The 17481-nt window shown below is 44.9% G+C and overlaps 1 protein-coding gene across 6 annotated transcripts in view; it reads right to left on the reverse strand.

The window, feature by feature from the left end:
• Nucleotides 1–3468: 3468 nt before the first annotated feature.
• The window catches only part of mib1 (MIB E3 ubiquitin protein ligase 1), a 49854-nt gene continuing 35841 nt past the window's right edge, over nt 3469–17481 (reverse strand). The window contains exons 13-22 of one of the 6 annotated variants that reach the window (XM_068603321.1): nt 13968–14100; nt 12786–12872; nt 12126–12284; nt 10259–10440; nt 9389–9581; nt 9208–9286; nt 9029–9115; nt 7393–7461; nt 6641–6741; nt 3469–5959 (exon numbers count right to left, since the gene is read on the reverse strand). In XM_068603321.1, the coding sequence (XP_068459422.1) occupies nt 5819–5959; nt 6641–6741; nt 7393–7461; nt 9029–9115; nt 9208–9286; nt 9389–9581; nt 10259–10440; nt 12126–12284; nt 12786–12872; nt 13968–14100 (1231 nt within the window). In that variant the 3' untranslated portion in view covers nt 3469–5818. Of the gene's footprint in view, nt 5960–6640; nt 6742–7392; nt 7465–8962; nt 9116–9207; nt 9287–9388; nt 9582–10258; nt 10441–12125; nt 12285–12785; nt 12873–13967; nt 14101–17481 lie in introns of all 6 variants that reach the window. The other 5 variants (XM_068603313.1, XM_068603304.1, XM_068603295.1 and 2 more) reach the window with 5 other exon arrangements.

A 17481-nucleotide genomic window follows, 5' to 3' on the forward strand; every position in this document is an offset into this window, starting at 1 on the left:
AAAGAAAAAAAAATTACAAGAGTAGATGACATACAAGATGTTTCGCAAAGTTATTTCTTACTCATTTTACTTTTCAGGATTTTGTAGGACTTCACCGATTATTGTTTGTGTTAACCTTCTACCTCTGCATGCATAAATAACAATTACCACCACTGAGACAGAGAGAGAGAGAGAGAGAGAGAGAGAGAGAGAGAGAGAGAGAGAGAGAGAGAGAGAGAGAGAGAGAGAGAGAGAGAGAGAGATGGACGACTGGTTTGACACTTTGCCCTGATCAATATCAATAAAGCAATCAGCACGTCGAGGCCTATATGTTGTTGAGGAGAGATGTGTAGGAGTTTATGGCTTTACTGTGGAGGTGGGGCTGCTGCTTCCAGGTACACCGAGCCACCCGACAGACACACACACACACGTGGGATTGTATCACAATTGGGGACGACAAGTGACTGAAACTAATTGGTTTGGCGATAACTGGAACCGCGATTTATACAAGCTGAACTATATTATCACTATAAATGAAGCAGCAGTTGGAACTAAACCCGTTTATGCCCTCAGTTTAACTAATGACCCCTATTAGAAGTTAAAAAAAAATAAAAAAATTGGTCCCGAAAAGTGACGCACACAAATCTTTCGGCCCTTCCCTTCCCGGAGAGCCCAGACAGCCAGATTGCACTTTGCTCAGCTCGACCATAAACTGAGACAATAAATTCAACCAGACTTCTGAACTGGATGACATGAGGGAGAAAGAGAGGACCTTAAGACAGCCAGCGATCGATTCCTTCCAACATGGAAGGAAAGCCCAAGTGGCCAAAATAGCCAGAAAGAAGTATTTCTCCCCTTTTCTTCATCTGTGCAGTCCATTGATTTCTGCAGGTGTAGGTTTTAAAACGGGAGAAACACTGACATTGAGAGAGAAAAGCTGTCTAATGAAGACAATGTTTTGATTAAATCTAATAACTTTGCCCTCTTTTCGGTGGGTGGAAAGTCAGACGTGAACACAATCCTCCACTGAGACTTCAGAAATCAATGCAGTGAAATCAGGAAAGAAAGAAAGAAAAGCTTCTCCGGTTCATCACGCTTAAACTTGTCTGTTTTCACAGATTGACGCCGCATGATAGTCGCTTCTCATTTCCGGGCTTTAGTTTGCCGCTGGAAACCGGATCAGAGCACACCTGTGACCACAGCGTGTTAAGTTCAAGTTCTGAATCAAGACGCGAGGGGAGATTTAAGCTGCCGTTTCTGCTGCCGCGGGTGAGGATCCCCAAGCCTGTTTCGAAGTGAGCCGACTGCTCTGAAACAGCTGGAGAACGACCTCTAGACGAATGATGCTGCGTGTAACCAGCCGTCACACCGACAATGGAACGAGTCAAGCGTGACTTATTGTTCATTTGGTTGCCTCGTCGTCCTCCGCACCACACATATGAACGCATGTGTGGCGGGAGTGCGAGCCACAGGCTTTAGCCATTGGATGTACTGCCACCTTGTGATGCGCTCTGAAACCTGCACGCGTCAGACCCCTGTTGGCAGGGCCTCGTTTCGCAGTAAATGTGGCACGAGTGTGTTCATTTCTGTCGGGTCAGAAGTTCAGAACCGCCGCCAAGGGCAAAGCATCGAGGGGGGGTGGGGTGAGGGGGGGGGACTCATGCAGACTCCACCAGCAGATGGATGTCACTGACCCTTCTCAGCGATCACAGCAGAGACTAAAAGCACGGTCACCGTCATTTTCCTGATCATGGCCTGCCCGTTCGTCCCTCCAGGGGGTCCAGTTCATCTCTATCTGCTGCTCGGTGAAGCCCGCAGTGGTGAGCCGCCATCACTTACACTCCGCGGGGCGGCCGGTGGATTAGCCGACCCCTCCCACCCCCCCTCCTCCTCCCACCTCCCCTGGTGTGGGAGTAACAACCCCTGCAGTCTGGTCAGCAAACACGAAGGCCTTCAAGCAGGCGCGGCGGTTGGGGATCCTCCCCAGGATCAGGCCGCGGCCAGGAGGGAGAGATAGTGGCGTCTCCAACACCCCGACGGTCAGCCGGCATGGCGGGGCGGGACGGAGTGATGGACATCTGCCCCCTGAGTGTCTCTGTTCAGCTTGAAGTTGATTCTCATGGTCTGTCGTTCAGAGGATGGACAAAAGGATAGAGGCACGCAAACCTCTGGGCATTTAATATGCAGTTCATCACGGCGTTTTGGAACCAGGATGCAGGATTTCCATCAGTGGGGCTCGATCCCCAAAACTACTCAGCTGAAATCAATTAACACTATCAGCATATTAATACATTATAATTTATTGAGCAAGAAAAACAAAACTTTCTCCAGGTTCAGCGTGATCCGATGCGAGGGTTTCTTGCTTTTCTCTGTTGCAAATGGGATGTATTTGTGTTTTGGACCAGACGTTGAGAAGAGGTCACCTTGGATTTGGGGAAAATTGTCAGGTGTGACATTTTGTGACATCGATTGTTCAAGAAATTCAGCAGCAGATGAATCGATGATGAGAAGCTTTAGTTGCAGCCATACTTTTCGGTCATGGATAAAGTAATAACTTGGATACATCACTGCACTGCGGAGTAGCACTCCGACCAAGCCACAGCACCACTGTCCCTGCAGGCGATGTGCGAAGCATTAAGTAGTCATCTTCACAAAAACAGATACATCTTAAACAATAAAACATACATAATTTGCATAATTAAAGAAGCCCTGTGGTCCTAACGAGCATTGGTCAAATGTGGTTATCAACAAATCAAACCGCCACAAAAAAAAAAAAAAGAAGTCTCCTCTCACGGAGGCATTGTGTGAAGCTGAACATTGTGTGTGTCCACATACTTATGGACGGAGACCGTTTATTCTCCATGCAGGAAACGGTGACAAAGAGGGCAGCAGCGGCTGCCATTCACGTCGCTGTCTAACAGCGTAATAGGTAACCCAGGTGAAGGCCCGTCGTTTTAAAAGACAAGTACTTGAGTGTGAAATCACAAAGCGCCACAGAGATGACAACCAACCGCCTGGGCCTCAAGCCAAGTCCAAGAGATCTGAGAGGGTATTAAAAAAAAAAAAAAAAAAGGTGTCAGAGCCTCCCTTACCGTCAGTGAACACTGACGGAGTGAGAAGGTGACAGCATGATGAATGCCTTTGTTATGAGCTGCTGCTGCTGCAGCGGCTGCATACTGCTGCTGCATGTGAGCCGAGCCCAGAGATGTCCAGGTTATGAATGGACTAGTCAATGAGCTAGAACATAAATGGCCTTTGGTCATAATTCCTCAGTGCGAGGCGCTCACCGGAGGAGATGCATCACTCCGTTTGGGTCCCTCTCATCTCTCCAGAGGGCTCTTTTCTCCCTGTGATTAGCATAGCTGACCTATCACACACTGGTGCTGAGTCATTATTAGGTGTTAGCATTTTCAATTAGCTCACACCTCCACTCCTCTGCCTGCCTGTCTCCTCTGTGAGGCAGACGCTGCACAGCAGGAGAAAAGCAACTACATGCTAATGCTCCGCTCACGAGAGGGAGGCCGAGTACATCGCAGCTCAACTTGAGAAACAAAATAAAAACACGAACCAGTGAACCAAGCGGTCGACGTTAGATAAACAAGCAGCACTTGTAATGTCCTGTGGTTCATGTAGAACTTTATTTCAGCTATATGGTTGTTTTAAAAGCACTTATTAGCAATACAGACTGAACGGTTTCCATGAAACATGTCGTACTGCATATGTCAAACATTCATGCCAAAGAAAAATACTACCGATACATTTCCAACAGGACAGTTACAGGTATTTGAAAATAAAGTACAAAATAGGCTTCTTTTTTTTTCTTCTCCAGAACAACCATAACAAGACAACACTACCATAAAGCGTATTAGTGCTTCTAGCTTTAAGTGTTATCATGATCAATGAAAAGAATCAAAACCGTACTCAAAAAAGTTGCTTTCAGTCGAAAAAACAGTAAGGGAAAAAAAAAAATGCTCTGATGCGGATGCAAATTCCCACATAGAGGAGCGAGCTCGCCTCCTTGCTGAGTCTCCACGTGGGCAACTGCCTTTTTAAACAGGTAAGGCAGTTCTGTCTTTATAAAATCATTAGCTTTCCTCCCAAATAAAACACTGATGAAAACATACTTGACACTTTTGACAACAAAATGTCTTTTTTTTCTGTTTCACAAATGAACAAGTGTAGGTTTACAGATCTATTTTAGAGAAGAAAAGAAAAATGCTTCTACTGATGATTGCTAGAAAGCTGTTGCCAACGGAAAGCAAACGGAAAAACATCACAAACGTATCTCAACATTAATATCAAAGCAGAATGTTAGACAGAATTTGAGGCTACATATTAGGAAGGCAGTGTTACCTATGAATCCTATTTTTTGGGCGGCAATACAAAATAATTTATTCTACATTTCATCTTAGTGTTCTAATAGATTGTACTCTCTAGCTCAAATAAATGTCGATTTTGAGAAAAAGGAAATACACTTAAATAAAAACAAAAAAAAGTAATACAAGTTATAGAGCACCTTATCCTCATACAAGTTATTTCACAAGTAGATTTTTGGAAGCAAATGGCACAGCGATGTCAATGGTAAATTAGCACTGCTCATTGAAATGTACATTTTTTGTCAGACAATACCACCAAGTCTCAACAGTTTAAACATCAAGTTGTGACAAGATACTTTTGTTCCAGAGGTGTTTGCATCGTGTAGGTTTGTGTGTACGACAAACGGGTACAACAAGTTTGCTGATCACTGGACAGAAGCCGGATCAGTGTACGTGTTCGTCTTCAATCGCTACGTGGCGGCTGAGGAATTTGCCGCCTTGAGGGGTGTTGCGCCGCCGCCGCCTGACAGTTACTACAACTCCATCCGTGTGTTCCCAACCGAGTCGAAGCGGACCTCCAAAGTCAGTGCAGGAAAGAGCGTTTACCCTGACTCGGCTTTTTCTAGTGCAAAACTGCCAACGACTGGTCTTCAACTGCGAGGACAGTCGGCACGCAGAGTGTCACAACAGCCGAGCTGAACACCGACATGACGCTAAAACACTCACGGAACCTTTAAGTGGTGCAAAACAGTGATGTGTCACAAACTTGCCATTCTGTCGCGGAAAAAAATAAGTACTTAAAATCCACACCTGGAGCTTCCGATACCAATACACGTGCATAAAGATTTACAAATACAATAAAACTCGACTGCAGCCGGCATCGACCGCGACAGATGCGTGAGAATTTTACATCATTGGAGCAACGGGGGTCGACCTCTTCGTCGCCTCCTCTTCGGTTCTGAGTTTGCGAGGGAGCTGTTCTTGGGATGAACTCCAGAAGTGAGCGCCCCTAAAAGTTCACATCCAGGACCGCGGAGGCCAAAAGGAGCCACCGTGGTGGACTCACGCAGAGAAAAGAACTTGCACATATCAAGTAAAAACAGAGAATCACACAGAGAAGAGGGTGAGAACATGATGGCGGGAGAAGAAAGGCAAGAGAGAAAAATGAGAAAAAAAAGGCGACGCGTGTGATGCAAGTTTTTTCTTGCCGCAATTAGAACACACAAACAGAACAGCAAAACTGATAAAAGTCAATTCATATTTTTTCCTTGTTTTGTAACAGACCTTCCATCTGACCACAAAGCTTTAAGAGAGCACTGGTTGTGTCGAATAAGACATGTGAGAACGCCCTTGGCTGGCTGACTCGGGTGCTGTTGGGGATGGTGAGCAGCAGCGGCGGCAGCAGCAGCAGCAGCAGCTGGTGTGATTGTGGCTTTGCGGGAGCGTTCGGTGAGGGCTTTAAGAGAAGAGAAAGTCTGTGAGGGTTGGGGTGGGTGTCAGAAGTGCAGGTGGGTGGGCGGGATCTAGTAAAGGAGGATGCGGCGCTCGATAGCCTTGCGGCAGATGGGGCACTCGCTCATTCGGTCCCCACACAGCTGGCAGGTGCCGTGGCCGCACATGAAGATCATGTTCTTCAGCCGGTCCAGACACACCGGACACATAGTCTGCAATCACAGTTCATGTTTGGTTGTGAGAAAGTCATTTCAACTGTCAAGCACACGACATTCAACATCAGCCTGTTTGATTTTGTTCTTTCTTATGGAGTTCACACGTCACACCTGCTTGGTGTCAAAACAGGGTGTGTCCATCTCAGCCACATTACGATAAAACATTTGTTTGGCAGAAACGATTGAGCCTCGAGCGTCCTGCAAGGTTTTGCTGCTCGTTAACGCAGCTGTTTCTAACGCAGCCGCATCTTTTCATCGTTAGTTATTCAGGAGGAAGTTTCACTGAAAGCAATGCTCTCTTTTCCAGAAAGATCACTGCTGTCCAGTACAACCAAAGCCTGATCTGCTGGACACTAAGCAGAAGGAGCAGTTGGGGTTAAGGGCCTTGCTCAAGGGCATCTCAGTGGTGGTAATGAGGCAGGGGCAAGCGCTGTTTTTTTTATTATTACATTGCATCATTTAAATGATGTATCAAGAAAAATGCTGTGGCTTTCAGGGCTCAAGCGTCTCAAATGTGAGGATTATTATCATTTTTTTTTACTATTTTCTGCTTTTCTGGTCTAAAGAATAAATACATAAATTACGAAAACACATCAATATTGGAAATATTAGTCATTAACTGCGAAAAAGTGAGAGTACCACACCTACCGACTTCCACTATCGACAGTTTGGACTTACTTGCTCCTTGATGTCCTGCAGCTGTTGCTGTAGCTTCTGTACATCAGCGTTGACATTGATGTTGTCCTTGTCTCTCTGCAAAGCTGGGATGTTTCCACTGGCTGTTTGGACGCAACAACACAGCCATATTGAGGGAAAAAAGGGAATTCAGTTACCAGCAGAGAGACTAAACAAATTAAGAGGTTGTGCCAGCGGCCAAATCAAACTTCACCTCTATATTGTGTAAATTATATGGCCGGCAAAACTGAAATGCAGCCATGCCAACATTTCTGAAACCATCCGAGAGCTAGATTCAATTAAAAACGTGTTTTACAAACAAGCATGTATCACAACATATGTGCTCTGAATTTAAATATATTGGCCTCTAGCAGTCAGTGTTGGTATTGCATTCATTTTTTAAATGGCTTCAGAAATGCATCCTTTGTAATTATCTAAATTATAAACTGACACAGGACAAAACATCAGAGGCATTGTAGGAGCCACAGGATGAATGAGTGCCATGAGATACCAGCTTGAAAACTACATGAAATATATCATCTGAGCACTCAACAAATTAGCTGGCAAACATCCGCCATAGACTGTATGAAGAAATATATCGTTTTGTGTGTGTGTATGTGTGTGTGTGTGTGTGTGTGTGTCACTGAAAAAGAAAGGGAGGGGTTCAAGGGAAGGGGAGAGGGGCCAGGGCAGCACTGGGGGAGCTCTTTAAGAAAAGAGTCTGATAAGGGAGGGGATCATAGAGGTATACTTACACCAACTTAGTGCCAGATTGTTGGGCTGGAGAAGATCCTGCGATCCCCCTGCCATAGTGTTAGAGCTCCCTGCTGGGAATAACCAGTCACATTGTTATAGTGGGAGCCGTCCTTGCCAGCTCAACAGCTGGCCGGGGGACTAAAACTACTCACTACAAGCCTCTAAGGGAGGTTTAGAGAAATAATTTGAAGAAAAAGCCAGCAAGCTGGGAAAGAAAGGGGAAATAGAGCCTCTTCTATGAAGAATATATAGTTAAAATGCATAGCGGCAAGTTATTCTCTCTCCTTTTTTTGCCGTCAGCCAATGTGAAGCATGAGTCTAATGCTTTTACTCACAGTTAGAAGTTATACATTATGTCAGAGGGAGTCAAAATAATCACAGCGACGGATGAATTTCGTGCATTAGATTTGCTTTTGTACCAGACGTCGACGGTCAGTGTTACTGGGATGGAGGGAGAGGAGATAAACAATCAATGCTGCCCCTTGCATGAGTGTATGAGTGTTTGGGTCTGCATTCACGTTTTGCACGTCTGGTAATGACTGCAAGAAATATTTGCCTTCCAACAAGCTGACACGTGTAAAAAAAAAAAAAAATCAACACAGGGGTAAACATGAAGTTAGTGAACTTACAACAGTTTCCCTTTTAACTCAAACAAAACACGACAGGAATAACCACTGGTGAGATGCACCACTAAAAGAAGGTTATGGGCAATAAAAAACTGTGTTCAACTTGGAGACAAGAAGATGGATTGTGAATGCAACCAAAAAAATAAATATATTTACACACTGCATTGAATCACAATTTGGGGTAAAACTGATGACTCATGACTGAAAATCCTGCTTGTCGGGTGTTATATTTTACGTATTTCATCATTCCAAAAGTGAAAGTTCTTAGTTATTTTTCACTACCGTGTTGGTATAAATTTGCATATATATTATTATTGCTACAGGTAGTTTAGCATACACTTAGAAATAATTTCATCCATTTGATGCAAACTTTAGGAGACCACAGAAACATGAATAAGGAAATCAGGTTGTCTGTATATGAGGACATAATTGTATTACTCAGTGCGGGTCAGCAAAACTCAATTTAGAAATGGCTTCTGAGATTCTACTTATAAAAAGATTATGATCTGACACACAAAATCTGCTCTCTTTGGATGATCTAGTTGGGGCGACTTTCAGACAAGGCAGCCAAGCACTTGTGAAGCCACTGTCCATTTCAGCCAGTATCTAAATGGAAGCTAGAAAAAATAAAATGATCAAAATGATTGGAACGATTAAAACATGCCAGATTGAGAAGTTTAAAAGAGTTTGGAACGCGAGATTAACTAATTCAATCGCCTGACTTAAGTTGTACATTTCTACACGTCGACTAGGATGAAAAAAAGCAACAACAACAATGTATCAATGGTGCAAACAAAAAAAGGAAAATGCATAAGCAAGGCAGCAACAACGCAAAATATAAAACAGGCTAAAGCAGATATAAAAAAAGAAGTGGAAACTAGAAAAGAAAGGAAAAAGGAAAATAAAAGGGAATTAAAAGGGAACGTGTGGAAGATTCACTCACTAAGGTCATCATCATCATCATCATCATCATCATCATCATCATCATCAGCGGCCTCATCCTCCATACCTTTCCCTCCACAGCAAAGTACAAAGGGGGTGCGGCGTTCAACTACAGCCCGACACTGTACGCACTTCTTCATGAGGCTGGCACAGTCTGGAGACAACAGAATAAATGTTGGTCAGATTAAATGCAAAGTCTTTTGTGGGTTTTTCTTTAATTCAGAAAGATGCCACGGTGGAACTTACTCTCACAAGCGCACATGTGGCCACAGGGCTGGAACAAAACGGCTGCCTTTTTGTCAGAGCAGACTACGCACTCCTCTATCTGGGGAGGGGACAAATCAGACAACAGAACCGAATAAAAGCAGCCTCTCCTCGTGGCGTTGCTATTTCCGGGTAGCAGAGAGAGTGGCACTGCTTCTGGTACCTTAGTTCTAGACTGGACTTGGTCCTTGCAGATTAGACACTTCTTAACACGAGGCGAGCATAGGGAGCATGTGGCGATGTGTCCGCAGGGCCCGAACAGAGTGTCTCGCTTCAAGTCTGAACACACCATACACTCATCCAGAGACTCAATGTTGCTGTTCAGAGACGGACTGCGGGTGCCGCCCACCTGGCCACTGAAATATCAAGAATAAAATCACAACGTGTCAGAGCAGAAGAGGTTACAAGTGAGGGAGGCTGACAGAGGAAAGAGACGGAGGATAATGCACAAATAAAACGAAAATATATAAGGTTATTGATGATTTTCCTGAGACGTTTACTTAATAAATCTGAATTTATTAAAACTACCAAACACATTGCTGTGTGTAACACCGTTTTCTTCCTATTTAAAGCATTGTGATGGCAGTTTGATTGCACAGTTACTTTTTATTTGACCACATAAAAGTGAAACTAAATAAATAAAATGGGTCACAAAATTGAGGTCTGCTTGTTCTGATAAGAGCAGACATAGTCTGATGAAAGCCTCATTAATCCCCCCCCCCTCCAAAAAATGACGCATGAAAAGTAAACCACCGTACATCCACAAATTGACAATTTTCCCACCTCCGTTTTACCTACAGTCTAGGCGTTGCATTACATTCATACAATATACATAATAATACAACAAGAGAAGTGAGTTCTTTCCCCCCCGGTTCCCAGTTATCACTTAGCTAAGCCAACTGTCTTCTGACTCCGGCTTCATATTTAACGGACAGACATGAGAGTGGTATTGATCTTCCCATCTAACTCCTGGCAGGAAAGCAAATAGGTATATTTCCTAAAATGTCAAACTATTCCTTCAAGAGATGTTTACCTGCTTTTCTCTTTGTGGCACTTGGCCAGAGCCTTGCACAGGCTGGGGTCTGGACACAGGTCTAGAGGGGACTGGCCCTTCTTGTTACGAATGGTCAAGTCCGCGCCGTTAGCTGCCAGGAAGCAGGCGATGGATGCTGCACTCTTCTTTTCTGCCCCCTGGGTGCCCAGGCCCATGATTAACTGCAGGGAGCCAGACAGACACACACAAACAGATCCATCAGAAGTACATCAGGCACTTTGGACATAAAAGATTGTTTTCAAGTTGAATCCAGTGGGACCAGTGTCTTTTCTCTTCCTCACACATTCGCAGTGGAGTAAAGAGCACAGCGAGTCGGGAGTCCTGATTTTAATATTATTCAGATGGCTTCAGATGGACCATAATAAAGCACTATGAGATCATCCCTAATTAGCCAATCAAGACACGCCTTAAGATGGCTGTCAGGCATCGGGACCCCCACTGCCCAAGCCAAAATCCCATTAACTGTCCCGTCTCTCTCTCTTGATCCTCCAGCTCAATCTCACCCCAACTCAAAGTCTCTCTCTCTCTCTCTCTCTCCCTCTCCCTCTCCCTCTCTCCTTCTCCCTCTCCTTCTCTCTCTCAATGTGGGCCTTCCATGTCTGATTGTCTTCAACCAGTAGCTTTTACATCTCTGCTGATGGAGCCACCGGGCCGGCTAATTCAATTCTCATCTTGAAGGAAGAGAAAGCTATGGGAGAGTGACCCAACTGCACATATCTCAATTAGGCCCGCTGTCTGTCACTTCCGCTCCTCCGCAGGGAACCAGGGAGGGCAGGAAGCGGGACAGAAGAGAGTAGGCGGAGGAGGAGAAGAGAAGGAAGTCGAAGGGAGACAGAAGGTGACAGGTAAGTCGGAAGCTGCAGCTAGGCCCTGTAGCCTTAAACTCATCCCTGTAGGGATTAGTGATGTGGTGTGAACATGAAGAGGGTTCAGGTCTGACACGGCCTCTACAGAGGAACAAACTCATTCAGGCTGGTCAAGAGGCTGCTTGGCCGCTCGTGTCGGGCCGTCTGACGGTTCTCTTAATGTTATACAGGTTGTCTCTGGTATGTTTTTACAGCTCAAAGACATACAGCTCAGAGTCTCTAATATTTCTGATTAGTGTTAGCTAATCAGAATTAGGATTTTTTTTTTACAGATCTGACACTGTTCGGCTTTGGTATGAAGAAATAACTAATAGTATCATGTGCATATGAATTTGTTCATTATTATTAACAGGTGCATTATTCTGTTTCACACACAGGTGCGGTGCGGAGGCAGAAACTATGCCTAGGTGTGAACATATTTGGATGTGCCTCAGCTCTATAATACACTGGTGACTTGTCCAGGGTGTTTCCAAGTGTTTTGCCCAATTTATGCTGAGTAATAACCAAACCCTCCACTGTAAAAAAATAATAACAAAAAAAACAGGTAAAGAATATAAATGGAACAAGTTTTTAAACTTTAAACTGAGCCTTTTATAGAGGGCAGTAAAGCCCTGGCAGGTAATCTAAAGTTCTTATAACACGCTGCATTCGTGTGTGTGTGTGTGTGTGTGTGTGTGTGTGTGTGTGTGTGTGTGTGTGTGGCTTTCGTGAGCAAATACATTTGGGAATGTATAAATGAATCACACTTGCAGCCTATTGGATAATGAGGTGCCACAATACCTGATGAATACAAGTGGCCTCAAGTGTGTTCAGTGTATTTTCTTGTTGATAACTGCTTCTCTTGGCTGTGAAACAATACTCAACGGCGTTTCATTGCACTTTAATGCAACGATGCCTTACGATACCGTAAGGAACCTTGACCCAAGCATATTACTGTGATCTAGGAGGAACAGTGAGGTTAATAATTGATGTATACGCACTGTGTTCTTGGAGGGTTCCCAGGGCTCCACTTTGCTGACGTCTTGCATATCTTGGAGTTGTCGCAGTTGGGATAGAGTGTGGTGACGCAGTGCCTCGTGGAGCGGTGTGTCCCCGTCCTTGTCCTGCACGTCGAGCTTGGCCTCCGCCCGCACCAGCAGCTGTTAAGAACAACACGTCAATAGACAGTCACACAAACAGGCAGTCAAACGTCAGCAAAAACTGTGAAACAACGTCAATTTGATTCCGCAATGCAAATGGCCTCAGTGCTGATCTTTGAGGTTTTGCTTACAATGAACTGCCTCAGTGTTGTACTCTCCAATTATGGAGTGCATTTTTGCTTGAGTCCACAAGATGGCAACGTGGCAATCTCAATCCAATACTACGCCAAATGACTAACCAAGACACTGCCTGAGAGAACATTTTCCCTCCACAGCATCAATCTGAAGCAGGACCACATTTAACGGCAGGACATCCACCAGTGTAAATTAAATATGAGGCTGCACTGGGGTTGTTCTACTCCCTCTTGTGTTTAGTCCAGAATGAGAAACTGATAGAGAGATAACGAGACAAGATCTTCAGTATTGTGCTGGAAATGAGAGGGGAGAGGAGGAAAAAAATAGGATAGAAGCATGAGGAAAAAAAAAAGAGTGTCCACTAACCCGGACTATCTGGGTGTGTTGACGCTCCACTGCCAGGTGTAGTGCCGTCTGCTGGTTGACGTTCTGGATGTCTAAGTTGGCATTGCCCTTGAAGGTGGATGGGGGAGAGCAGGAGAGGAGCAAACACACAAACATATTTGCATACATTAACAACCAACTATAATGAGTCACACATATGTGCACGTAATAATGATGATATTTTGTGCACATAAATGATAATAAATGTGACAGAACAGGACTAAAATATGAAATGTCAGTTAAAAAGTTTTTAAAAAAAATTGTTCAGCACATGAAAGATTGTAACGTCTACTCTACTGGCTTTACGTGCCACAGCAGAACATTCCTTCCTTCCTTCCTTCCTTCAACCCTGCCAACCAACAAAGTGTCACCTAGGGGGTTGGAAAAAACGCATCCTACAATAACCCTGCATGTGATTGTCATTTCCAATTGCAAACACCTCAGCTGAGGAGATGTGGAGGGAAGATAAGCATTGTGATCAGGCGGTGTGTGAAATCCCCAAGTAATAAGACTGACTGACTGGCTTGCTGGCAGGGAATCTGCAGTGCACCTTGTAGTGTGGTGCAATAACTGAATAGAAAGCTGAGCCATCACTGCAAACCAGCCCATTGCAGAGACTTGGGGAAAAGGCCGTCCCCGCTGAAAGGTAGCTCGCGCAGCGAGCGTTCATGCGTTGGAATGTTGCAGCAACATCGCTGCTTTGCACCATATCCAAATTAACCCAGTTCCCGTTTGGTCAGGTGGCTTTTGCTGTAAACTCCTGTATGTGTTAATCCTGAGAGAGTTAAACCTGCAATCTCAGAAGGGAAAAGAACATGAACCTATGATTGCAAGAAGAGGAGGGTATGAGGGCCCAACAGCACTAAAGAATACCCCTGGAGGCTCTGTGAACCGTATGGATTCAATAAAAAAAGGCACTTATAGCAGCATCAACTGGTCTACAGCTTGCTGGCTGCAGGGAGTGCAGTAGAAGCTGCTCTTAATGGTCTGTAGGCGTGGAAAGCCAGAAGTTCAGGCTGAGCTTATGCAGCTATGCTTTGGGCTCATTAATATAAACGAAAAGGGGCCTCTGATGGAGTATGAATAACTGCATTTGTTGTCAGTGTTAAGCACGCATTAGAATCAGTTATTTATACGTGTGTGTGTGCGCTTGTGTGTTGTTACCTGGTGCACCAACAGCTCAGCCACCTCGACGTGGTTGTTGAGGGCAGCCAGGTGCAGTGCAGTGTATCCGTCGTCCTTCTTCTCGTCTACGATCCAAGGCCTCGGAAGTTTAGATAGCAGCACTCGCATGGCACTGCACGGAGGAGACATGGAGAAAGAGGAATGAAAGTGAGTGTTTCAATGGCCTGAGCTGGGAGAAAAAAACAAGAAGGGACAGCAGGTATAGTCGATATTTTTAAAATGTAAAGTGCTAAAATGAATCTATCCATGACTGAACGTATCATGCACTGTATCGTAGCTAGGGGCCAGACACAAGCTGCTGTAAGCAAACACATCGCAGTGTCTGTACTGCTGATACACAGCATATTCCAACACTTTTTTTTCCTCTCTCTTTTTTTTATACAGCAGAGCATATCCCATTTTCACACATAGGGACAAGAATACTAAATCAACTTAGGGAGGAGTTGCTTTCCCAAGCAGAGTGTTATTTACATCATGCTTTGAGCGATACAAGAGAGCTGTGTGTGATTTTAGAGTACCTGTTCCCCTATCATCTCTTCAGCTAAAAAGGGAAGCCACTTTTTCCCTAGATGATACGCAAACGCGCCCATCATTGGGAGACAAACTGGTAATTACACACGATTTAGCTGCATTCACTCAGGTCTCCTTCCGGGGAGCAAACAGACAAGGTGGGAATGGGAGAAAAAAAATCCATTGTTTGAGCGGTGCTGTTGAACAGAAGTAGCCTGGTGTGGTGAAAAGAGCCAGTCAGTTCTGTGCCATTGAAGGTCATTTAGAGGATGTGTGCCACAGAGAGAAGTGACTGCAAAGAGTGTGCAAGAGGAAGACTGAGATGGAGTCACAGTGGGGATAGAGCGAGGCCGACTGTCACTTCCTCCTCGGCATTGAAAAAAAGAGCCTGTTTTACGAGTAAAAAGAAGTCACACGCGTTTACATTCCTTATTAGATCGCAAAAAGGCAGCAGTGCCACATTTGAAAAGAATAAATAAATAAAAAATAACCTCCATGAGATTTGACACGCTGTAATAATGTTATTCGGGAGGAAAAAAAAAGGATAAGTTAGCACCCTTCTTCCTTCCAGCTTTAGTTTAGCGTTTGAACTAAACCATTATCTATTCACCCCCAACCTCTGCCTCTGTTCCTTCTCTTCTTCCTTTAGCCCCTGGGCACACATCCAGGCATATGGTTCATGAGAAAAATAAAAAATGAGACGCAGCCGTAATCTAGTGTAGGACCAGTTCATCAATCGAAGATATGTGATGTAAAAAACAAAGGCTGCCAACGCAACTCCTCAATTGTTGCAAATGCTATGGAATATAAAACAAGGCACTTCAAAGCCATATGCCTGAACTGTTCTTGTAGCTTGTCTGTAGTAAGGTACACAATGTACCTTCAATAAGCATTAAAGCTGCAACGCTGGAGGGAACACTTCCGACCTTGATTAACCCTGAATAATCATGCAGGGCATATCTTTGAACTGCGACAAAAGGAAGCACTTTGATATGGCTGAGCAGCCCCTATGTGAGCGCTGGAGTGTTTACATACACAACAGTGAGGTAAATAGGGTCTGAAACGGCACAGAGAGGAAATGGGCTTGAGCACAGAGCAAGAAGGCCACAGCCTGCGCAATCAATGAAAAGCGTTTAACTATTAAGAAGGAGAAAAGAAAGAAATGCAAACCAACATGCTGGCAGGCTGCAAGACTGAAGGTAATCAGGATGGCTGGTTCCCCTGCGGGGTTTTGCTAAACCTACATCTTGTCTCCCTCCTGGTGGAGTAATGAAAGAGAGCATCATCAGCACACCCTCTGGAGGAAAGCAGAGAAAGAGGGGCCGAGAGGCAGGGGGGGCAGGCAGTCAGCACCTCTGTACGGACAAGAGATCCGGGGCTGGTGTGCTGCTGCAGTGATGAACAGCGCAGCACACTGATCCTAGGCTCCCTCGCTCTCTCTCTCTACCTCTCATTGCACAGAGGCTTACGCACGCACACACACACACACACACACACACACACACCTGCATTGCTTGCAGCCATCTTCAACCACTTAATGCAGCGAAGCACTGCTTAAATGAGATAGCAACCGCACCCATTCTGCCTAATCTCACATTCACAATGTGTCGCCTTTGTTACAAAGAATTATTTGCTTGCATACTGTAGATTTGCCATCTTCAGGGGGGGACTTCTGAGTAATTTTATCCGTGGCGCTCCCACTGGGTATGAGTTGAGACTTAAACAAGCAAATTATTCAAGAAAAGACCTTGCCACATCAGATTATTGCCTGAAGCTATAACATAAAACTCATTCCCAGTGGTTAAACAGCACTCTTTTAGCTTTATTTCAAGTAAGACTTCTAGCCTATAGAGGAATGCAGTTTTTAGTTTTTTTTACTATAACAGTTTCCATCAAAATCAAGGGCAATTGTCCCACAAAAAAAGCCTTTGTTCTTTTTGAGCCCATTTTCTTCCTTCTATTGGTGCAATGTATAACATTTGTGCGTTCTGGATTGGCTGGAAATAGCTCCTATATGTCGAACAACTGGCCAATAAATGCATGCCTGCAACACTATACGGGCAGACTGGCGCCTTCTAGTGTCAGAAGCAGGCACTTGAGTGCTGGGCAGGTGTTTGCTGGTGTAGGGAGCCCCTCCAATAGAAGACTAGATTGACAGGCTCCCTGCCATGCTGGGCAAAATGGGCGGACATTAATATTAATGCCCCATACTGGCACTGCTGCATTGCAGTTAAGCTATTTGCTGTAAAGGCAGAAAAAACAGAGAGTGAATTAAGAACCAAGAAATAAATCCTTTTTTTTATCTCTTCGGTAAGTGATGTTAGCAGTGGCCGAGGGTGCTATGAGAGAGACTGCGTGTTGGCCCTTGAGGTTGGTGGTAAAGTGAGGGACAAAAAAAGAGAGTGAGTCTCGTTAGCTCAGGTTGCAGACCTTTAACTGAGCGGAAGGAGCCGACTTGACCTGGAAGTTAACATTTAGACAACCCAGGTTATCAGACACGAGAAGGACATAGATATTTAGAGTGAAGTGAGGATCGCTTTAACACATCTGCACTTTACGCCGCAGTCTGCGAGAATGCTGGAAGACATGCAGCTGAGAAAAGGAAATGGAAGGGGAGAGAGGTAGAAGGGGAGACTTGATGGAACTGGGTCACCCTGTGAGAGATCTCAAGAGTCCCTCAGGAGAGCTACACCGGGGCCTGTTGTCTTGGGCTGCGATTTGTCTTTGACCAGGACGCTCTCTCTCTCTGACACGCTCAGCTCCGTGTGTGTTGGCGTTTGTCATTGTATGTAATACAGCGGAAGTGTGTGCGCGTGCAACTGTGTGTGGGAGTGTAGGGGTCGACAGGTCGCTTCTGCTGCCCTCGCCTGGCTGACAGCCATCTGTGTGGTGGTCAGTAGCCGTTATTACAACAGGAAGTGAGAGTCGGGGGACAATAACTTGGGTAGGACGGGGCAAAACGGGAACAGTCAACATCCAGCCT

Source organism: Clinocottus analis, unplaced genomic scaffold (genome assembly GCF_023055335.1).
Source record: "Clinocottus analis isolate CAN_PGR_092001 unplaced genomic scaffold, fCliAna1.0.p SCAF_11, whole genome shotgun sequence".
NCBI classification, from domain to species: Eukaryota; Metazoa; Chordata; class Actinopteri; order Perciformes; family Cottidae; genus Clinocottus; species Clinocottus analis.